Source organism: Ciconia boyciana, chromosome 4, assembly GCF_034638445.1.
Source record: "Ciconia boyciana chromosome 4, ASM3463844v1, whole genome shotgun sequence".
Lineage (NCBI taxonomy): Eukaryota > Metazoa > Chordata > Aves > Ciconiiformes > Ciconiidae > Ciconia > Ciconia boyciana.
This window is the reverse complement of record NC_132937.1, coordinates 42,490,374-42,514,596: the sequence shown is the minus strand read 5'-3', so window position 1 is coordinate 42,514,596 and position 24,223 is coordinate 42,490,374. Positions and strand designations below refer to the sequence as shown.

At 43.9% G+C, this 24,223-nt stretch overlaps 1 protein-coding gene across 6 annotated transcripts in view; it reads right to left on the bottom strand.

Annotated features, from left to right (window-relative positions):
• HOMER1 (homer scaffold protein 1) overlaps positions 1 to 24,223 on the bottom strand; it is a 114,329-nt gene that overhangs the window by 88,947 nt on the left and 1,159 nt on the right. For 3 of the 6 annotated variants that reach the window (XM_072859055.1, XM_072859054.1, XM_072859053.1), the window contains one exon: positions 18,641 to 18,803. In XM_072859055.1, the coding sequence (XP_072715156.1) occupies positions 18,641 to 18,660 (20 nt within the window). In that variant the 5' untranslated portion in view covers positions 18,661 to 18,803. Of the gene's footprint in view, positions 1 to 4,644; positions 4,661 to 5,373; positions 5,506 to 6,730; positions 6,852 to 18,640; positions 18,804 to 24,223 lie in introns of those variants that run through there. The other 3 variants (XM_072859057.1, XM_072859056.1, XM_072859058.1) reach the window with 3 other exon arrangements.

The following is a 24,223-nucleotide window of genomic DNA, read 5'->3' as shown; positions in this document are numbered from 1 at the left end:
GGTCACTGATCAGGAATACACTGGAAAACCACAGGCTCAGCTAAAATGATGTGCCAGGCACCTATACTAATGAGAAACTACTAGTAAATTAGTGTTATATCACGAGATGATGTTCTTCTCTTTGTAGTACACTAATGCATAGACATAGATTTGGAAAGCTGTGATTTAAAGAGGGATCGGCTAAGAGCTTTAAATCAAATTACAGTCTTAAGAGACAATCATAAAGAATAAATGTTTTCCAACAAAATTCCCACTGAAGTGATATCTGAATTCTACTTATTACTAACTAGCAGGCAGAAACACTCTAACACCAGTTAGGTGTCATTGCCTCCCCCAATTAGTAGTGTTGGTCTGTTACAGTATTTCAAGCTATTGCAATCAATATGGCTTCAAGACTGCATATCTCCTCAAGTATTGGCTCGACATTTGGTTATGAGTTCTGCAAAGGTAACAGGTATTGTGGTACGGCAAGCACTGTTTGGGAGAGAGAAACCACAACAACACACACACAAAGCATTCATCTGATATTTGTCTTGAGACACTGAGAATAAAAATAATCTCAACATGATGAGTGTGAAGGACTGAAATGTTGGACTTGGTTGGACTTGATGATCTTAAAGGTCTTTTCCAACCTATACGATTCTGTGATTCTGTTTATTTTCAGCAGAACTAGGACTTCACCCAAAGAGCTGGTCTACGTAATCTTTATAATGCATGGAAATACTGTAACAGATCAATTGGAACCTTAAGGCATTCAAATACTTTCACTACATCAGCACAGAAATCATCCCCCATGGTGTTCAGGATGCTCGTTTATGTGTTGCCAGGCCAGAAGTGCTGGTTTAGATTTCTCATGCTTATTTCATGGTCATAAAACTATTGTGACAGAAGATAATTTAAGCATGGTAGAGGTCTCCACCCATTGCTGCCTGACAAAGTAGTTCATTAACCATTTCAAGCTGATTTACATACAGTCCATCTGTCTAGGTATTTATACCTTACTAATTTTTTTCAGACAATCAAGTTTTGTGGGTGTTATCTATAGTAAGTGATGTTGATCTGGTTTTGTTATGCTCTCCACGCTGCTACAGAAGACAGCATAAACTACTTCGCTGCCATTGCTTTCACACAATAAGCATCTTATTTCACCCAAGATAGCAAGATGGCCAGGAACTGAAGTAACATTGAACTACTGCCAAGAAGCTGTACCTTCTGCTCTATTATCTGCAATGTTTCTGTGTCAGAGGAGCACAGCTGATGGAACTGTTGCTAATATGAAGTTTTGGGAAAGCTATCATTAAGCCTTGCGGGAGGGAAAAAGACAGGATAAAGAACCTGAGTCAGGTCAAATTCAACCATCAACAATGCTTCTGGCTCCTAACAGCTTTATAGTGCTCATGTCTTGTTACCCAGCTAGAGAAAGGAAGCCGAAAAGTTTAAGGACAAGACTGTAGTTTAGAAACATCTAAAAAAGCAAGTCAACAGGCAGCAAACCAAAACCAATTTCCACAGCAAGATTTGTCTATCCCATATGTTCAAACAGTACATGGTCACATATTTTTAGATTTGAAAGCTTCAAATGGGCTTTGTAAAAATTATTACATCCTGCAGTTTAGAATTAGCATGATTTGTCAATTCCCCTACAACTATAGCATCCACTCTTCAAAATGGGACCTTGCATCCTGAGTGCTTTAAAGAAATGCATTTGACTAACTCCCCATCCTTCAAAAAGCGTAAGAGCTAAGAGTGGATCAACCAGCAACAGACATTTTCCCGACTGCCAAAACTTAAAATAAAACACTTATTTCTAGGCAACTACAACGCTAATAAGTACATCCTAAAATACTCATCTTCCACAATATTCTCCAGCCAACTTAAGAACCCTAGTATTCTAATTCTGCCATCTCAAACTGACACATATCATAACCACCTTTATGAAGATAACATACTAAATATAGTCCAACAAAAGTGAAGAGAAGCTGAAGTCTTTATAAAGACACCTTGATTAACGTGACATGACAGAGACAAGCACATCTTACAGAAGCTTTTACCTTGTAATTCCTTATCATTCAGCAAGAGTGAAGGGAAAAGCTAGTAACATAAATTTGGATACTTGTCCACAGCACAGAAGGTCATAAAGAAAAGTAGTTATGGAGAGACTACCCATTAACAAACCAGGAATTAATCCAAGAGATTAAGTTTAACAGGACACCAACTTCTCACCCCTACCAGAATTCATGGCTGTGTGGCTTCCATAGTGAGTCTAGCATGAAGTGTATTCATTTCAGCCTAAGCAACAACTGCATCACAGTCCACAAATAGAAACTTCTAACTCCCCTGCCCTCAGCTAAAAGTAAAAGCAGTGCCAATGACCAGTAAAATACAGTGATGGTTTGCAGCTTTAATACGGAATTTACCTGGTCAACTATACAATAATCTAGGCTACCAGTATATATCCTGAGCATGTTTACTTAAGATCTATTTCTTGAGGATTTTTAATGCAACTAAGCCTTTGCTCAAAGAAGACTGATTGCACAATAGTGACAAATTCTGTATTTCTCAATACTGGGAATACAAGAAAGACATGTTATGAACTAGGACAAAACATACTGAGGTCATCTTATTTACACAAAAATCCATATATTCCTATTAAAGAACACTATATCCTGTGTGGTCAACCCAACAGAAAGGCCTGCACAAATAAATGGTTATATCACTCAACAGTGACTATTGATAAGAACTTGTCTTTATGCAACAGGGATGAGGAACTAGGAGAGGAGAGACAGACTGGAAGGTAGAGAAGCAAGAGTGGACATCCTATGTGCCTGGCCTATACAATCCCCAGAGCTTGATTCATTTACCTTCTCCTGTGAGGTAAGAGACACCCACAGACATTCGGGATACAGCACTAAGAAGAGTGTCTCCTGAACTACTGCACCCTATAGACCATTCTCTAGTTTCAAGTTTCTCAAAACAAATATTTAGGAGCAGCACTGGTCCAGAGACCAGTCACCAACAGCTTGGCATTCACCACATACACAGCTGGCTTGCCTGATGGTATTCAATGTGCCAAGCAGGCTGAACTACACTGGCAGAACAGTGAATTCTTCACTAAAACAGTATCAGACTAACAAAACCACTGCTGGTTTGGCAAGCCAATTCCTTGGCCCAATCTCAAGTTTTCTGTGTTCTGACCCTTGGAATAGGTAAACTCTCCATCAGCCAGGTACTACAAACTCACTGTACAAGCTTACGCAGGATAGCAGTACCCAATAAATACTGAATACAGTACACAGACCCTCATGTGGCCAGGTACATGGATTATCAACCATTTTGCAACTTGCTTCTAGGGCACTCAGTTTTAAGACCTTAGTAGAGTATCAGAACACTATTTTTACAACTGCAGCGTTGAGTCCAGTGTACCTTGGTCTAGAAATACTCCAAAATCCATGGGCAACTGCATTTAGACACTAATACAAAACAGCTACTGGTTCAAGACCTCTGCTCTGAACACTAGCAAATGTCTGATACTTAACTGCAGATCCACAGAGTTGGTGCTGGCCCTGGCTTGGATGTGCTCCCTCACATTTAGAGAGCACGTTGATTATCAGTAACACATACCTACATTTCTGGGTTTGTCCACCTTGTTAGAAGATGGTCTGCAAAGGAACTCTATATTGCAATACCTCAATGTGTACTGCATAAAGAGCCTTCAAAATCCTTGCCAGACAGTTTTGTCTTCTTGACCTCAATGTGCCAACATACTACTCAAGTCATCACACCAACAACTTCAGTATTTAGGATTATTTCAACTCCCTCTTATAGATTTAGGATTATTTCAACTCCTTCTACTGATACAGATTTGTACTGTTTGTTAAGAAGCTATGACATTGGAACACCAGCAGTAGTGGAGCTGATGAAATGGGGGGGTCTTTTTTTTTCTAAGTCAGGTTTTTGTTTTCAGAAATGCTCAATTTAATTCTGGAGAAAGAATGCTTACTCTTCTTCAACAGTTCTCTGTATTTGTAATATGATACACCTAGCTGACGTATCTACAAACACAATACTGATCTTAAGTAAATGAGAGGTTTTCCATTATTTGAATTTATAAAGCTACATAATTCTCTCTGCTTAACAGTTTTAAGAATATATCCCAAAACCACTGTAATATCATTTAGCCTTCTGGCAGGTTTTTAAAACGCATTATCACTTTCTTGATTATGTAGATAGCTGCAAGCTTGGGTTTATTCTGTTTGGGATTTTTTCTTCTTTTTTTTTTTTTTTAAATTGAAGGGAAGTCAACAGGAAAAGAAAAGCTAGCCTAAGAAGTCATTCCTTCCTACATCTTGTACAGTGAACCCCAGTGCCTAGGACAGAGCCAAGGATGCAACTGTTATCACCCCACATGCAAGGAAGTTAATAAATTGGAGAATTCCAAGTGTCCTTAACGGCTTGAGGAAAGACACTTTTAACTTCCATATTAATGTACCAATTTCACATTTCACTGAATGACAAAAGACATACAATATAAAGGACATGATTTGTAACTTTTACACTCTGAACTATGTCCTAAAGTCTTAGAAAACCAGCATCTTGTTAATGCATTAAAAGTCTGCCTCCACCTTGCAGTTAGCCAAATCATACCAGGTTTCTGTTGCTTTTGAACACGGATGAGTTTCCATTCCATTCAGAGGCTATCACACAAGCCTGGTAGTAGGGTTTATTTTCTCACCTCACTACACAAATTACTAAGGATACAACTGTGGAAAGTTTCCACAGGTACCTATGTCATTTTATCTACTAATTTAGATGTGCTCAGATTCATTTTAAAGATTTAATTCCTTCTCATTTCCTTAAACCGCAAGTTCATGTCCCAATTTACTAGGGGACATGCTGTAAAGCAGATTTCCTTAGAGCCTTCTTCACTTTACTGGGAAATTCACACGTTGTTTTACATCCGCTGAAGACTCCAGGAGAGTTAAAACGAGCCTTCGCTGCTCTGAAGTTTCACCTTGTCACACTGAGCTTAAAGCAGTCGTTTTCGGGACTGACCATCCCTTAACGACCCGGGGAAGGTCCTCACGGTGAGGATCTGGAAGCCAGGAGGGCTCTTCCAGCGATCCGATGTGGCTACGGCGGAGGCAAACCTCTGCAGACCGAGGTGCGCCCCTCACGCAGCGCACTGCTTTTCTTTCATCGGGCTGATGCACAGCATCGATGGCAGCAGGATTCCTGCTCCTTGTGCACCCCGCCAGCGAAACCACTCGCCTCCGTGCGCGCTCGGCAGCGCCCGCTCGAACAGCAACAGCCCCCGCGGGCAGCCGCTTCCCCCCCGCCCCAGCACTAGCCCGGCGGCCCCCGCGAGATCCTTACCCCATGGCGGCCGGCGGCGCCGGGCACCGGCGGTGCCGCGCGGGCCGCGTCCCCGGGGCGCTCCTCGCCGCGCCGGCAGCTCCGCAGCCCCGTGGCGGCGGGCCGCTGCGCTGGGCTCGCCGCGCCGCGCAGGCCCGGGGGGCCGCGCCGCCGGCTCGCAGCTGCCGGGCCGAGCGGGGCCGCCCGCGCCCTAGGGAGCGCCCCCCGCGGGCCGGGCTCCCATGGCCGCCGGCCCCGCCAGGCGCCCGCAGGCAGCGGCTCCGGCCCCCGGGCGGGCGGCGGCGGCGGCTCCGGGGGCAGACGGGTCCCCTCCTGCGGGCGGACGGGGAGGCGCTCGCCTTCTCCGCGAGGGGCTGGCGGCGGCTGCGGCGCTTCTCGCCGGGACGTGAGCGGCCGCCGAGGGCTCCGTGTGCCTCAGAGGCGGAGCGGGATGGGGCAGGCGGTGCGCGCAGGGCTCCACGCCGCCGCTCCCCCTAGCACCCCCGCCGGCAGCGTGGCGGGCACCGATGCATTTTCCCGAGGAGGCAGAGCGAGCCGCGGCACCGGCGCTGGCATCGGGCTCCCGGCGTGAGGCGGCTAGCGGCGGGCTGCGGCCGCGCGTCCCCCGCGGGCACCGGGGCTCCGCGCCCCCCCGATCCGCCCGCCCGCCCACCCCCGGCTGCGGAGATACGGGGCGCCGCTCCTCCTTCCAGCGGCGGCGGGTCCGCTCCTCGCCGTCACGCCTTCTTCTGCGGCGAGCGGGCGGGCATCGACCCGGGGCGCGGCGGGCCGGTCACTGCCAGCAGGCGGCGGGAGGGGCTGCCGCCGCCGAGCCCGCGCCTCTCTGCGACGGGGCCGCGGGCTCAGCCCCGCCGGTGGGACGGAGGGAGGGAGGGACGGAGGGAGGGAGGGAGCGAGCGCGCGCCGCGTCAGGCAGTGCCCGGCTGCTCCGGCGCCCCCGAGCCGCTGCCTCTGCCCGCCGGCATCCCCCGCCTCCGCCTCACACCTCCGCCACCGCCCGCCCGTCCCCTCGCGGTGGGCAGGCGCAGCCGTCGCGCGCAGCCCGCGCCTCCGTCCCGCTCCTCCCGGGGGAAGGGAAGGGAAGGGCAGAGAAGGGAAAGGAAAGGAAAGGAAAGGAAAAGAAGAGCAGAGAAGGCAGGGAAGGGAAGGGCAGAGAAGGAAGGGAAAGGAAGGCAAGAGCCGGAGCCGAGCCGAGCCGAGCCGAGCCGAGCCGAGCCCCGCCCTGCCCTACAGTCCCCCGCGCACGCCGCCGCACGCGGCTAGCCCGCTCCTGCTCGCGGCGGCACCTGCTCGCTCTGCCTCCATCCTCCGCCCGGGGAGCTTTAAATAGCACACGTCACCGCGCTCCCCTACGCACCGACGTCACGCACCGCTCCCGGCGCTGACGTCACCGGGGTGCGGGGGATGATGTCAGAGTGGTCCACGCCGCCGGAAGCTCTTCTATAATAGGGAATGGCGGCGGGGGGGGAGGGCTCGCGGCCCGCCGCGGCGCGGCCGCCTCCGTGCGCCTCCTCGGGGCGCTGGCGGCGGCCGGGCCGCCTCCTCCCGCTCCCGCCCCCGCCCCCTGCGGCGCCGTCTCCACGGCAACGCCGCGCGCGCCCGCCGCCGCGCCCCGCGCCCGCCCCGGGTGGTGCGTCCTGCGGCTCGGCGCGGAGAGCCGGGTGTGAGCTCTCCCGCGCCCGAGGGTCACGGGTGAAGGCGGCGCGGAGCCCACCCCGGAATGCGGCTGCGGCAACTTTCTCGCCCTCTACCCTGGGGGTGGGAACGGCAGGGCGCCCCGCTCCAAAGGCAGCTGGTCCCCTGCCCGAAACGCCTTGCACGCCTGCATCCCCGTGCCTGTGCATGCTTGCATCCCCCTGCTGTGCATGCCTCCGTCCTCCTGCTGTGCATGCCTGCGTCCCCCTGCTTTGCAACACTTGAAGCCCGACAGCGTTACTGACTAAACGGGAAGGAAACGCAGCAGCCATTCTAAAACTGCCCCCAAAATGCAGATTCCAGCAAGTCCATGCTAGCAGTATTGCAAAGAAACAGCCAGCAGTGCGTGCTTGCCAGATCCTACTATTTCTGGCTCAGTCCCTCAATGGTACCATGTGAACAGGTAGCACGTGTTGCTGCTTCTAACTCAACAGAGTAGCCCGACTTCCAGCACCACCTACTACCTTGCTGGGCACCTACCTCATCTTAGGTTCAGCAAATACTTCCACTAACTCTCCAAGTTTTCCTGAATTTGTAAATGTTAGGTGTAACTGCTCCCAGACAATGCCAATGGAATTGGGGTACCCCAGGTGGAACATGCATCCCAGCTCCTTGCCACTTCTAGGACCACTTTCAATATTTTCCTGGTATTTTCCTGCTTAAGCAATGTCACAGCCACCAGAGGCATATTAAACTATAACGAACCTAAGAGGGAGATATCAATAATATACTAGATGTCAATCCCCACACAAAAATGGAAGAAGACCCAAGTTTTACCAATGGATGTTACAGCATTGTAAGGCATGACGAAACCAACAATTCACAGCTGTTGCTTTAACAAAAGGTTGTTTGTCCTCACATAGGATCTCTATTACCTGGGACCAAGTGTATCCCAGGAAGAGGCTGGAATGCAAGACAGCGAAAGGATTTACCTATCAATCTGATCTCCCCAGAATAAGGACAGACATTTTCCAAAGTTATTTTAATTCACACACGTACATGTTTTACAGACCCTTGCTTCAACATTTTGACCTATAAAAGTAATCAGCTATGGGAAGAGTGAAGATGACAAATTAAATATCAAGGGAAACCTTCTCCAAACAAAAATAAGCGTGAGAAACCTAGCATGAATCATTCCTAGCAGTAGCAGTGAGGCAGACTGCCTCATAAGGGAGAAGACAACAGCTTCCTCAGTTTCCCATTTCTCACACACTACCTCATAACCTAAAGTAAAGGCACTGAGCTACAAAAACTTTAGACTGAGTGGCAACAGTCTAAGGTTTGTTGTGGGCAATGCTCAGAACATGCATAGTTATGTTGAGGCTGCATTACTTTTCTGGACTGCCATTGTCATTTCTTGGTTGGGTTTCACATGCAAACTCTGAAACATATGAACCTCTATGTATTTTCCACTAAAAATCAAATCAGACGTACAGGCTTCTATCAGTAAAACTGTTTGAGGCAGTCCCCAGCGTTGGTGGGGGAAAGATGAAGATCCACAGCAGTTCTTTCTTCCATGTGATAAGAGTGATAAGAGTGAAAGAGACTATGGTCAAAAATAATTCAGACTAGGCAAGCGTAAACAACACACGGCTTATAAATATATTCCTTGATGTCAAGTAGGTAGGAGCCTAGATTGATTCGGTTCTAAAAGTCCCACATGGCATTTTGCATGCAGTAACAGCAGGTCAGGAGGAAAGAAACTAAGGCTCTAAATCCACATGAGGAACTCTGTTGCATCATTTTTGTTCTTTCGGCTCAAGCTCACACACTAATGCAAACACGTTAGTATTTCATTATGACCGAAGTATTTTGTTTGAGTATCACAGAGATGGCTCCATCTGTCTCTGCCTTTCAACTTGTTCACATATCTGGCTTGCATGAAGTATGTTTTCCCACCGTATGGGTGCAAAACCAGAAATCCCTGAGACTGAAGATAAAAGAAACAATATAAAAGAAACCAAACACGCACACAGCCCTGAGGGGAAAGAATTGCGTGTTCACTTGAGAATGAGAGGTGTGAACAGATTGAGGGGCAAAGAAACACTGCTACCTCCAGAACAACCCCGTGTGGGATACCAAGACTGTCTTTACTGACTTGTGAAATGCCCTATATATTTCATGCTCCTCTATAATAAAATATGAGTACTGGGACAGGTAAGATCCTAGGTGGGGGAACAGAGCTGTAGGGACAAAGAAAGCATCATTCCAAGTAAACATCATGGTTCATCTTTATTTCCTCTTAATTATTCATTTAAACAGTGTTAATTGATTATTACAGCTAAGTGTAGAAGCTCTACATAATTGATTACTTCCCTTCCATATTTATTGTTACTGTTCCTCCAGGTCTGACTGAGCTTTCTCTAAGACTTAAGCTTTGTCTCAATTACAGCCTTTTACAATTTTGATCAGTTTCCAGGTTAATTTGGTTGAGTTAACATTATTTGTCTTGTTGAAGAAGCCTTTGGTTATGCTTGCCAAGCTTACCGAAATCACTTCTCTGTCTTGCCATTCCCCAAATTAATATATGATACAAAAACATGGTGACATCCATCAGCTAAGGCTGAACTGTACCTGCAGATACAAAGAAAGCAAGCTAGGCTATCATAGACATTAACAGGAGAAACAATACACAATCACCTCATCTTGAAGACTGAAGTAATATAACATGGAGAATTTCAATAGTGATGACAGGAAAATCAGCTCTAAGTTGGTTGTTTTGGTTTTTTTCCCCTGCCATTTTAGAACACTTCTTTGCCTAGAGCACTCTGATGGAGGGAGCCTTGAGCTGTAGAGCATGCTGCCTGAGGCAAACCACCAGCAGGTCAGTGACTGTTCCTCCGCAAAGATACCAAGCAATGCCACAATCAAACAAGAGATGGACAGCTTCAGGCAGGGCAAAGCACAGGGTGGTGCAGCAGAAAGACTACTGTTTGCTACTCTGAAGTAGCATATTCCTGACATGTATATTCATAGCCAACAATCGAGCTGCCAAACCGTGTTCTGACACCCTTGCCCTGAATGGCCAACCAGCTGGGGCAGCACCTGTAAACTTGGCAGCAGTATCAATACTTCTGGGAGGAGTGTTGAGTTGAACCTCCCGGTGGGATACCTGTAGATGGAAAAAAACCAGATGGCTGTGCTCTCTGAATCCCAAGCCTGCTGAGTATCAACATGGCCACTGGCCTGGCCAAAGTCCTGGAAGAGCCACAGAACAGAGCTGGAAAAGCAAGAAGCACCGCAAGGGTCTGCATTTTGCCTAACCTTCTATGGTACCTCTGTTTTCTCCATGCAAAATGAGATCTGTACTGATTGATCGCATGTTGGTTAGGAGCTACCATTCCCACAGAAAAGACAAACGTGCTTGGAAGAGACAGGGAAATCCCATTTCACTGGGTAAAGCACTGAGAATATTTGAACTGCAATTCCTTGTTCAACTCTAGTCAGTACATTTGAAAAAAAGGAATTCTAGCTGCACCAAAACCAGAGAGAAACTCTAAGGATGTTTAAGGAACCTCAGAGCCATTATTTGAGAGTAGAAAAATAAAAATTGGCTTGTTTGGTTTCTCAAACTAAAATCCAATACGACATACTATTATGCTCTCCACATATTTTGGGTGAGGTTCACACAAGCAAGGGAGCAAAAAGAGCTATTAAAGGGTGAAAGAATAAATCAGTATAAACTCGTTATAAATATTTTTTCCTGGCACTCCAAAGGTTGTTGATCTTCAACAACTGAGCTGGTAGCTTCAAGAGCAGCCTTCCAAAATAAGGACTGGATGCAAAAGAAACAATGACTGAAAAGTAATCACAGATGGCAGCCATCACTGCCTCCATGTGGGAGGAGGTGAAGATAGCTGGAAGGATAGAGACATCCTTCCTCTGGCAGCTCACAGCCTGCAGACACTACTTCCTCCAGGGCTCTGGGCTGGGGTCCTACTGCTGCTCCCTTACATCAGCTGCCATTTGGTTTAATACCAGATGAGTGTAAATTCCAAAATCCCTAAGGAAACCGAGGATGGTTATTCCCTCTTTTGGAGGAGGTTATTCCCTCATTTGAAGATGAGGGAGCCAGCACCTCACACTTACCTCACTTCTCATGCATTGCTGCTATTTTGTGTCTCTTCCTTCCTCCCACTCCTTTATGCCTTTTCCTTGCCCTCCTTTCTCCTGTCTAATCACAAATCTCCCTCCCCACACACATGCTTCTTTCAGTGAGTGGGATCACTTCTCCATCATTTTCCCTTGCAGGATCTGTATTTAATTTATAAATGAAGTAGAGAAAAGAGAGGAGGAGAGTAAACAGCATCCTCTTCCCTGAGCCCAAGGTTTCTGTCTGCATTTTCATCAGTCTAGAAAAATCTTCACTGTCATATCAGGTGGGCCTGGAGGGATTCTGGAGGAATTTACATTCACCACTTTTTCTCCTGGAATACATGAAGAAACCTGAGTGTTGCCTTTTATTCAAGTAAATGTGGTACTCTCAAACTAAGACTAGATTTGGTTTTGAAAGCAACGGTATGACATAATTCCCCAAAATGCCTTATGGTCCAATATTTCTAACTCTGTCCTGTTGCCAGTGAATGCTAGTTTTCCAGCACCCACTTCCAGCATTTCATTGTGTTACCACCAGAAATAGATCACACATCTCCTACACAGCTCTGTGGCACTACACCCCTACAGGAATTTTTTAAAGATACTGAGCCCTGAGTAATGCTTTCATTTCTTAGTCAGGTTTATCAGTGGCTGTTATTTCCTCCGGTGTTTTTTCTGACCATACAGAAAGCACAGTTTATGCCAGTAGACTGATTATGTCAGCTTGTCATTTCTGTCTAATTACTCCAAGTTTATCTAGATACATCACTCAGCTTTGCTTCCCAAAATCCTTGCAGATATTTTTGCAGTTTCAGCTGGAGATGCTGAAAATATTGTAAAAAAACAGTGTATTTTTTACTTACGAGTTTTGAAATGCAGCTATAATGGTATTGTGGACCTGAAACCTCTCCAACAGCATTATTTTCTTGGCAAAACTGTACTTGCACACAATGAGTCTTCTTTTCTAGTGTGTCCTCTGTGGATCACCTCTGAGAAACCACATACTGATAAAAAAGTTTTTTTCAGTCATATTTACATTATAGACAATATGGTCTGTGTTTTCAGAAAGAGTAAGTCATAGCAATCATACGGCATTTTTCTTTTTGATCACTCCTGCCAAACCAGACCAAGTTAATTTCTAGTACAACTAACAAATTCCAAACATCACCCATGATTTCTGTATCCAGTCTTCCTATCTTTGAAGTAATAGGTTAATATTTTTATTTCTCAGGGTCTGAAAGCTTGTAGTGTATGAAGTGCTCATTCACTAGTGAATATGAGATTGCCTTACAATAATTAGCTTCTGTTTTTAGCAGTTCTTCTTTCCTACTTATTTTTTAAAAGTTCTTGTAGACGTTCTAACAATAGCATCTGTGAATATTTGAAGAAGCTGCGTAATTTTCTGCCCAAGTTTTCCTTCTTAGACGTGACTTTTTCTGAGACTTTGAAAAAGTTATATTTGGAGAAAATTATGCTGTATTTCTGCAAATCTTTCCATGAAGAACATCTGGAATTTCCAACTATTTACACAGTTTCCATGCACCTGGATTTCCGCTGCTGTTGAGAATGAAGTCCTAGCATATACAACGTTTTTCTCCGTGTGAGAAAATTTTGACCAAGCTTCAAGCACTAACATCTTCATGCTGTGAAGCAGAAAAATGAAATTTGACCATAAACATTCTATCTTTTTTTTCACTTTTAGTCTTGTTCCATTCCTCTGGCAGGGTGGTCCAATTTACAACAGCCTAAACTTTGGGAAAAAAATTACTTTTCACACACACTTGGGAATTTACCTACAAATCTCTAAAGATTGCTCCAGTGCCATTCTGCAGCTCAGGCTTAAGAGAGAAGATGACTTTGAGACTGGGACCAGCTTGATAACAAGTCAGACCAGCTTTTCACATTATAGGAAAACAGTCAGAAGTCCAAGTGGAAACCATGACTAAGGACCAGAGAGAGAAACAGCAGGCAAAGGAATGGGAACCAGTGAATCAAGAATGAAACAGAGATCAGATAAAGACCCAGGGCTAAAATCCAGGGAGATAAGCTTGAAAAAGGTTAATGGGCAGGGAAAATGAATTAAAAACTAGGATGCGGAAAATCTAAGCTGGAAGGTAGAATGGAGGCTTCAGACTGGTAGGGCAGTGAATAGAGAAGTCTGATGTTTAGAAGCTGGAACTAGCAAGTCAAAGATAATACAGACCTCAGGTGTCAGAAGAGGAGAGGGTGAAACCGGATGTAATAGAGGGGACAGAACTGTTCAAATCTGATGGGTGAAACTGGACGGGCAGTGTGCTTTCCTCCAGATGCAGGTAAAGGACCCAGCATGTCATTCCTCTGCTGTCAGAACACAGCAGTGAAATCCACAGGCTCCATCTGCATTTAACCCTTGTCCAGTGCTCTCTGTCTAACAATGGTAAACTGTAAATCGTACTAGTTATTCTGAATAGTCGAGTGACTCCATCCTGCTGGTGGCCCATGTGGGACCATATGATGCCACAGGCTGGGATCTGTCTTTTACGGTGCAGATTTTTCAAGGACATTCAGAGATTGCACTGAAAGGTTGTATCATTAGACTCTCAAGGGTTAGAAATTCCACAACAGAGGATGCACAGGCAAACTCTGTAATGTCCTTGTGTATATGCACATTATCATAAAGTAACTACATGACCGTAGCTATTTTTTTGCAGAGAATTCCTACCTCATTCAATTAATAGAATGGATCTGCTTGGAAGATGATCTGCAGTGAAGGAAAACCTCCCTGTAAGAAGCCTTGTGTATTGCATTCCTTGGAACGTATGCATTTCCTAGTGGAAACTTACCTCCACCTGCCCAGAACAAAAGGCTTGTACTACAAAGGCTCCAAGAAGAGCCACAGAAGTAGGCTTGAAGTGGAAGAAGAAGAGAAATGAAACAAAAGAGAGGAAGATTTTATAGTTATAGTTGCTGGATTAAGTTCAGGGGAACCTAACTCCTCCTTGCTACAATACCTGTATAATTCTAGCTGAGGGACAGCTTTAAAGTTGGCACCAGCGCTCTCCATCTTCTGGGATACTCGAGATTTTGGGAATACTAGCCCTTAGGATTGTTACCAGGATTTCTGTTTCAGCAGACTGAAGGATATATGAAGTGAGCATAATGCATACACACAAAGCAGCTGAATTAAAATTATACAAGCAACCTCACGCCTGTCATTTCCTAACCCCGAATGCTTGGCTTTACGTTTGAATTCTGTTGGCACAGTTTGGCATAGTTTTTTCTAGGTCTAAGATTTATGTTTATGTAAAGGGGTTGAGGTTTTCTGTTTCACAACTCAATGAAACAGAGAAATCGGACTGGGATGCTACCTTTTTCCTCCATCTCTGTTCCCATTTTCTTCTGTGTTTTATGCTGCCCTTTGTCTTTTCAGTGTACTTCTACACTCTTGATCCTGCTCATCTAATGACCTTACCAAGCTCTGTAATAGCCCCGTGTCAGCGCCCGCTGTCTTGCCCCACCAGCAGCCAGGACACTGCCACCCTCACGTCGCTTTCAAACAGCGCAAAGAAAAATCCGTTTCCCCTCTCCTCCTGATGGGGCCAAATACCTCATCCTGCCCTTTCAGCTACTCTGCCTCATCTTCTGTTGGTCAGACTCATAGCTCACAGGCTGGTAGGGCAGCCAACATAGCCTTCAGTGCTGTCCCGTCCAACCTCCCCCTCCTTTGGCCACGGCCTCCTGGCAGCACAGGACGGGGCACTGCTGCTCAGAGGCAGCACAGTGCCCTGCAGCTGCATGCCTCTTCCTGTGCCTGCGCACAGCCAGACACGTAGGCCCTTGTCTGTCCACTCTCTCAGACAGAAGTGCGCAAAATCAGTGCAAACCACCAGGACAGAGCAGGTTGAACCACCTTTACCAAGTATTTACCGTTCAGCCTTAAATCCCAGTGGGTGCTGCTTGATACTAACTTTAGCCGTATAAATGTAGACACTCCATTACACATCAGCTGGCCACTGTGTGCAGCCTGCAAGTCAGAGCAGGCCTTGGGACCCTGAAAGATGCCATTGGGAAGGACCCCTCCCCTTCCCACCCTGCTTTCTACTGCAGTTAGCCCTTTAAACTCTGACAGCAGATCCACTTACTTCATAGGAACTATACAAGCCTTAGGAAGCCTTCTTGTGTAAATCTAAGTCTTTGCCTTATAGGGAGCACCATGAAGAGCACAACTTGTGCTTTGAGAAATTAAAAGGAAAACAACCTGAGCTGGAAAGCCAAATCTGACTTTCAGAACCAGTGTACTAATTAACCACACAATAGATATCTTTGCACTCGTCGCAGAAGGAAACCTAAACCTTCTGACACATACCCTGCAACGACAACCGCGCAGCGACCTCAGGGTTAAACTGTTCCCTTTCTTGTGGTTCTACAGCTGAACAAACTGTTGTCCCACAGCCCTCACTGCCCCCGCACCACACGCACCCCCCGAGGCAGGGCAGCCTTGTGCCCTTCCCTAAATACCTCCCCACGCAGGCACCAGCGGCTTCTCTGAGGGGCTCGGCTGTTTCCCGGGCCGGGTCCCTCGGGACCGGCCGGAGCCGGCTGGAACCGGCCGTGTCCCACACGGGGCAGCCCCAGCCTCTCCTCACAGAGGCCGCCCCTGCAGCCCGCCGCACCTGTCTCTGTATCAGAAGTAGTCATGACGGACCAAGCCAGAAAATTTAGCGTTTTAAAAGAGGGGTGGGAGCAAGGCTAAGCAGTGGGTCGCTGCTGCCAGCAGATGACTAGCGCGGCAATGCCGTGGGCAAACTCGTGGCCTGCCCAACATGGCTGTCAGCTCCTCCTGGTGAGCCCGCTGGCAGAGGACTCGAGGGGCAGCCGTCCCAGCCGTCAGGAGGCAGCAAGATGCTCTCTTTCACATTTAAAGCCTGGTTTTTGTCTTTCTAGGAAGTAGCTGCCAATGAAACTGTAGATACAAAGATTTTACTTTACCTGAAAATCATGCTCACTTGTTCTAATATTTATACATTCTACAAAGATATTTACTATTACACAAACAGTACTGCCAAAAGTGCTACCAGCAGTTTGAGAAACAAAAATTAATGATGCTCATTTTAACATCTTTCTCACAGTGCATCCTTTTATTTATACTATTTTGATTACAATCTTCCAAAACTTAATGACCGTACTGGAAATTTTAGTTGCAAGCATGCCCTTGTTGTAATAATCAAATGTAAGTATACAACTCACATAAAGATTGATGCTGCTATAGAAATCCACTGTAGAGCCCTACCCTATCTCCATAGGAACTTATAAAATGTACCTTTGTCTAATAAGCAGGATGTGGCTGTCAAAAGCAGAAGTGTAACTGATGTATTACTAGTCTAGTTAGTAAACCATGAAAAACCACTTATATCTGCCAAAAAGGTAGGGAACTAGGGGAAAGGTAATTCTGGCAGGGGGAGATTGCGACCACCGACTCACGGACCACCTATCTCAATTACACCACCGACTCAAATGATGAAGTTGAAGAACAACAACTAAGCATGCTATTGTGGTTTAGCCCCAGCCGGCAGCTAAGCACCACGCAGCCGCTCGCTCGCTCCCCCGTGGTGGGATGGGGGAGAGAATCGGAAGAGCAAAAGTAAGAGAGCTCGTGGGTTGAGATAAGAACAGTTTAATAATTGGAACAAAATAATAGTAATAGTAATAATGAATTGTAATGAGAAGGAAAACAACAAGAGGGAGAGAGGAACAAAACTCAAGGGAGGAAAAAAAAAAACAGTGATACAACTGCTCACCACCCACTGACCGACACCCAGCCAGTCCCCCAGCAGTGACCACTACCCCCCACCCAAGTCCCCCAGTTTATATACTGGGCATGACAACATATGGTATGGAATAGCCCTTTGGCCAGTTTGGATCAACTACCCTGGCTGTGCCCACTCCCATTTCTTGTGCACCTGGCAGAGCATGGGAACCTGAAAACTCCTTGACCAGTGTGAACACCGCTTAGCAACAGCCAAAACATCAGTGTGTTATCAATATTATTATCATACTAAAATCCAAAACACAGCACTATACCAGCTACTAGGAAGAAAATTAACTCTATTCCAGCCAAAACCAGGACACATGCATATTAATTTACATGCTAGGCAAAGATATTTTAACCAATCATTTAATAAAAGAATACTGCATACGTATTAGGAAGTTGAATATGTTAATGCTTTGTGTATAAATAACTGTTAATTTGGGAGCTGTGCATGCTGTCTTGGGACAGCCACCCGTATCTGTGCAAATATGCAATAGAATACCTCTGCTCTGTGCGTATATTGGCATTTTGCACACCAGGTAAATTAACCCAGATTTTTTGGGACAACGCCCTCCCCTGAAACAGATTCTCCTAGACATCATATTAATTGCCATTATGGACAGAGGACTTTTCCTGAGCAATGTACCATACAATTTGCCACACCCTCCAAAATACCGTACTAAAGATGTTAACTTGCTGCCAGGTCTCTCGACTTGAGGTTCCTAATGTTCAACATCTGGGCATTCCTTGCATATCAATCGAGCCAATGGCTAATTAAAAGAAGACAAAACTTCATATAAATCTGCCCATTTAGCAGGTAGATACAAGAATACTGAATTGGGCTGGAGAGTTTTCACGTTTGTAGCCTAATGCAAACTTTGCAGAGGCTTCATTACTGCTCACCAAGGTGTTGGGAAGGAAACTGGAGGAGAAAGAGCAAGACCTATGTCATGTGAAGTACAAGATCAAGTACTGGAGGGAACAATGCACATTTGTAAAACATTAATGCTGTATTTTCACAGTTTGCTGAAGAAGTGTACCAACATCCTGGTTAAATGTCCATGACGTACCATTTTCAGTTTACTCCTGTAAATTGCCTGTGTTTTCTAAGATTTTGCTCTTCCTGTGAGGATACTCTGTAATGTGATGGCCATATTGTGCAATTCTAACTCAGAAAAAGCACTTTTTAATACCTTGGCCAATAAGTTAGCCATAATATTCTTTTGTAGATACACATCGTACAGTCACCTTAATATTAGAGTGCAACATACAGTCAGCCACAGCTAACGCCTGATCTCTAACGTCTGCTGAGTAGCCAGAGCAATTAATATTTATTATAAATAGCACTCAATAGAATTGGAATTCACACAGTAAAAGGATAACACCTATATAGAGTTGTATAAAGAGGAACTAATTAAAAGCATAGCATACTACCTACCTAAAGGTGTAGAGTTAAGGTTTCCATGCCAACCTTAACTCTGCATTTCCTGCCTTTTGTGATTTCAAAAGCTCAGCTTCAGTGTTTCTTTAATATAGTATTTCACATTGAATACTTTTACCAATAGAAGGATTATTTTGAAACCTGACATTTCTAGGGCTCCTAATACTAACCCAGTTTGCACAGCAACATTATAAATTATTCAGAAGAAACTGTACTAATATGTAGCTCACAACAAAGACTGAACTTGCCTCAAGCTGGTGTAATGCATTATGGATATGTGGTAGCCTCTTCAGAGATAAGGTGCTGGCAGCTTCCCTTTGGAGCCCTGTTTCATTTCCTCGATGGCACTGGCTGAAAAACTATCTGGCCTGAAAAATGCCAGATTAAAACTGAAGGCAAGAAGGAACACAGCTGCAAATGTAAAATAGGAAAAATTACTTTACAACTCATTAAAGAACATACACCAAGTACACCTGGAAAAATGCTGGTTGTGAATAGAAGCAACACTGTGGATTACTGCTGCATTAGACAGAATTGTTCCAATTTTGAGCCTATAACTTTTGATTAGACTGCTGTAACTGACTTCAGCAAGAGTGTGTATGGGCACACAGATATGTGTCCATCTCTTGGCTGCCTGCATCTTAAAATGAAAGTCACTTTTATAGCTTACTAGTAACATGCTAGCAACTTGAGAGAGAGGGACCTGGGTTTTCAAAGCCAAAGTACCTAGGTCCAACTCTTTATAGGCTGCTTTACTTAAATGCTAAGTAAAAACTATGGTTTTAGTTATTCCTACTGTAAGTTCATAGAAAAGCCCTGAAGAAAACACATTTACACATATTGTAAAGTTTAAGGTAATCTTTAAACTTGTTAACAAAAATGTCCTGATTTCTTGAGTAAAAACTCTTAAGCACTAGTACATTTTATTTCAAAGTTTTTATGGTACATGAAAATGTTCCTCATTATGCCAAGTGTATTTGAAATTTGGCAAACTTTAAAATAGCTTTTGTGTAAGGAGACTTGTAATACTCAGAATCGTACTATCTTTAATAATCTGCTCGGGGGGAGATAGGATTAAGGAATTTCTTAGTCAATAGCTACACATCTTTGCTAGCAAAGCCATTACAAAAGTTTTTCCATAAAATACTGCCATCATTTACATCCAACTCACAAAATTTAGTTCTTAACATGGGAAAACTCCTGAATCAAATAAACTGGGGGTTCAGATGCATTTTCTACAAACAAGTATGCAATCAAAACCGGACATAAAAACCTGAAGAAGACAGTGAAGAAATGTATACAACAGAATTTAAGTTGACCACCAACAGCTAGCTCTTGCATCCTACTCAACCTTTGGCAGTGCACATAGGAAATGTTAGGAAAAAAGACAGCAGGTAGCAAGTTACATTTAATTTATTAACTCATAGTAGGACCTTCCCAACTTGTTCAAATCTCAATATACTCGTTGAGACCTCATAACTTCTAAGTGCATGCTTAATTTAGTAAAGTCAAGTATAAACTAGAGGTAATACTTGCTGTTTCTATAAAATGCTTAGTTCAAGAGAGAAGAAAGTTTGCATCTGTGTCCCCCAGTTTTGGGCATGTTCATATATGCACAAAGTTAAGTTAATGAGTAGGTATTGCCTCCAGATCCATTAACCCTAAATCAATTTTTCTCAGCTACTAATAAAAACTGGGCCACAATGAAATATCTACTAGACCTTTGTAACAATAATCAAATTCCTTCTTAAATGCCTAACCCAGAGGAACTGATTTATCAGGGAAACCCTTCAAAAACTTTACTGACTAGTTCAGAACTTGGGCAACATCAATATCCTCCCAAGAGTACAATGGATTAAAACAAAACTAAGTGAAAAAAACAGTTTTGTAGAGTTGTGCAGAATTAACTGGCATCATCCAGTTTTCAATCAAAATTCCTGACCCTGGTTATTTATTTTAAAACTCGTCTTTATTCACACAAAAGATAAATTATTAAAATTCAGGAAAACCCAGAACTTGGACCATCCTTTAAAAAAGTTGTATTTAAAGGAGTTTAATTACAAAATTTACAAAACCAAAGCACTGAAGTAATGAAATTACTAGCAAATATACTAATTGATCTAACCAGTGCACAGCATTAACCATTTATCACAACAGCCTTAATTCTCATCAAAACCAAAGAGTGTACTTTCAACAGTAATCTAAAATGGTGTAGTACAAACAACTCATCTGAAAAAGGGGTCATTCATATGTAGACATGTTTTCAGATCATCCCAAATAAAGGTAACTGTAAATATATATTTTGCTATAAATCAGCACAGTAGATTTCTAAAATCTCTATTTTATAATTTTAAGTTGGAATTCATAGATACAACATACATGTTTGCACAGTTACTTAACGTTTTTTTATCAATGCCTATGGTACACTAATTACATTTCATAAATACTGTACTTAATAAATATATCAACTGATCTCTCACTTAAAAAGCACTAAAGAAAGCATATAAAGGCATACATGAACAACATTGAACCTGGCTGAACACTGAACATCAGAACTAGGATGCTGCACAGTGGGGAAAAAAATACTGCATTTGTTTAATTAAGAAAATTAGTAATTTTTCCTCCAGTATTTACTTGCTAAACTTTTCAATCTTGCTTTTAATACGGTGGATATTTACATGGACACCTGCCAACCTTCAGCAATTGATCTGTGCCTTTTTAATACTGTTTCTTAATGTACATCTAATTTAAGTTCTTTGTATTATTATTAAAATATTATATTGTTTTCCTGAGGAAAGATGCTTTTTGCCTGCTACATAACATTTATTTTAGACCTAAGTCTCTGGTTTGGCTTCAGTCCCAGAATATCCTAATTTCTAAACAAACTGCAAAGCATATCATATGGGTAGGATTATTAAAAAGCTGCACTCTTCACTGTGGATCCTGCACCATATTAATCCCTGTTATAGCTCCACTTATTTCATTGGAGTTACATTTCTTGTTTTAATATACTTGCTATGTTTTGTCTCAGTACAAAATATGAAGATGGCATACTTAAAATGAAGCACTGTACTGATACAAGTTTCATTATTTCAGACCTGGTCCTGGAAAGTAACATCATAAATGATCATATATTACACCTGGTTTTGAAACTGAAAAATGTTTCAAGTAAGTTGAGTAATTTCCCAGTACGGAAAGGGTGCGTACATGAGTACATGCTTTTAATCACCCTTAATCAGGTAACACTTTTAAAAGCAGTAGTATCAAATGCTCTTTCATAAGGCTGTTTGCTATGGTAAAGCACATTCTAAACATACGCCTGTCTCAGTTCCCATAGGCCTTGTCTGGTGCTGAGAGATAGAGAAAAGAGCCTATAGACTTTTTAAGGTTAGACAAAGGTTTCTGTAGAGGAATAGGGTTTTTTCCTTCATTTTTTTCTCCCTGAACTATTGAACGTTGAGCTGCTTTGACCAAACTTCCCAGCAGTATTTACGTTCAGACAGCAACTATACCTGGAGCACTTCAGCTCTAAAAGCTTCAGAAAATTGCAAATAGCACCAAACAGGAACTTTAATGTTGCGTAATTGTTTCCATTCTATGAGAGAGATTGCAGCTGGTTTATCAGAGACCTCTTTGCTAATGAATTCTGGAAACCACTCTCTTTTCTATCCATCAGAACTAAATATTGTTTATAGCTTTTAGAGGCTGAATTGAGCCTGTGCTTCTATTAGATATGATAAATTTCTTTCATTGGTCATTCAGTTTCTTTGTTGTTGTTCCAATAAATTAGTTTTACAAACTGTTCTGCTACAATAAATATACCATTTTTATTCTAAAGCAGTATTTCTCTTTGGAGGCAGAAACACAAGACTGGTCTTAATCCTATTCTATTTTGGGGTTTCTGGTAGAATCTCTAATGCTAGTTCTCAAATACCTTGTTGTACAGGTGTTCAGTTGAGTATCTCTTGACCAGTGGTCTGATTCTTTGCTTGAATGACTAAAACCAGAAGTAAGGCTTTGTAGGTCTTTTCTGACAGAGAAGAATCTAACCTGTTAACTTTCTGAGATCACAGTCAGGGTCAGGAAGTAAGCAGGCACACATTGAAAAAAACGGAACAGCTCTCAGCATGTCAACGCACAAAAGATTTGTCTCTGAAGGCTGTTGGCAATTTGTAAAACATCAGGTTATTTCAGGCACCTCACTGAAATGTGTAGCTATTGACAAGTGGATGCAGGTAAGACATGGGGAAAAATCCTTAAGAGTGAACAGTCTGCCAAAAAAACGGTTAGTTTTAGTATCTAGATTAAGGCAAGCACAAAATATCAGGGTGCCTTGTGCTAAGGAGTGGAGGAAAATGAGAGAAGGGGAAACATAGCAGCACAAGTTACTTTGATCAGGTAAATGCATTTCTAAATTTTTTTTTTCCCGTTTGCTGTACAAAAAATGTTGATGCTTAGTACACTGCTATAAACACTGCCTGTTATCATGCATATTAATTGTATCAGGTTATATTTATTGTAGGCCCCATGGCAAATGTGAGAAACTTTGAAGAATGACATGTTATTGTTTAACAGATAAGACTAGGGTGAGATGTGTGGTCAAATGGTCTGGAGAACTGTCTGAATGGGCCAAATGGGGAACTCCAGCTATCAGGAGCTGTATCACTGGCTTTAACAGTTAAGACACAAAGCTTCTGCCTTGAGCAGAAACTGGAAAGTTGATTCCAAACAAATAGCATATAAAGAGGGCTGAGTTCCAGATGAAAATCGAAGTCCTGCATAACTGGGCACTGGTAAGATTGTCATGAAACTGAAGATCTATTATACTACTCATCCGCTGTTTAAGATCTCTCAGGACTGAATTCCTTCACAGGGGAGAACTCTTTCTTCATCCTAATACTTCCCATTTCAAACCCTTATCAATACCCACCCCCCCCAAACAACTCACACCGGGACTCTGTAACACTTATAAACCATATCCCTTACCCTAGTCCTAATGTTAACTGTGGGCTGACCTTAGCCAAAGACCTCAAACTATGGCCAAGATGGAGTTCTCAGGGGAGAATTCTTTGTGATGCACCAACCTGCCCTTGGTAGCCCTTCTACAATCCCACCGCAACAGCACCCTTCAGCTTTGTCTCTCTTGTAATCCTAACCCTAAAAGTGGCGAGGTAGCCCTTAAGCCCAGAAAACCCAAACCATGGCACACATGAAAAAGTTCTCAGGAGAGAACTGGTTTGGCAGCCCACACCTTCCCTTGGCAGCCTTTCTGCAGCCCCACTTCATCTAGATCCCTAGGATTTGTCTCTCTTTGAACCTTAATGCTAAAAGTGCACAGAGCTTTAACACCAGACAGCCCCAACTGTGGCACAGATAAAAAAGTCCCCAGAGAATTCCTTCTGCAGCCCAGACCTTCCCTCAGCAGCCCCACTCCAGCTAGACCCCTAGGAACTGTCTCCTCACCCCGAGTGCGCCCAGGGCCTTAATCCCAGGTAAACTCAAACATGGCCCTGATGAAGGTCTTTTGAGGGTGGTTCTTCTGCAGACCAAACTGTCCCTAGGAAGCCCCTTTGCAGACCCACCACAGCCAGACCCCTAAGAACTACCTCTCTTCTAACCCTACAATTGCTCGGAACCCACTTTCTGCAGCCCAAACCTTCCCCTGGCAGGTTCTCTGCAGTCCCACTCCACCTAAACCTTTGTCTAGGCTTTGTCTCTGAACTCAAACCCTAGCCTTAACCCAAGGCATGTGCTGAGCCTCACCCTAAGACCTCTAATAAATAAAAATAAATCAAGAATAATAAAATAGTAGTAATAAAAATGGCCAAAAG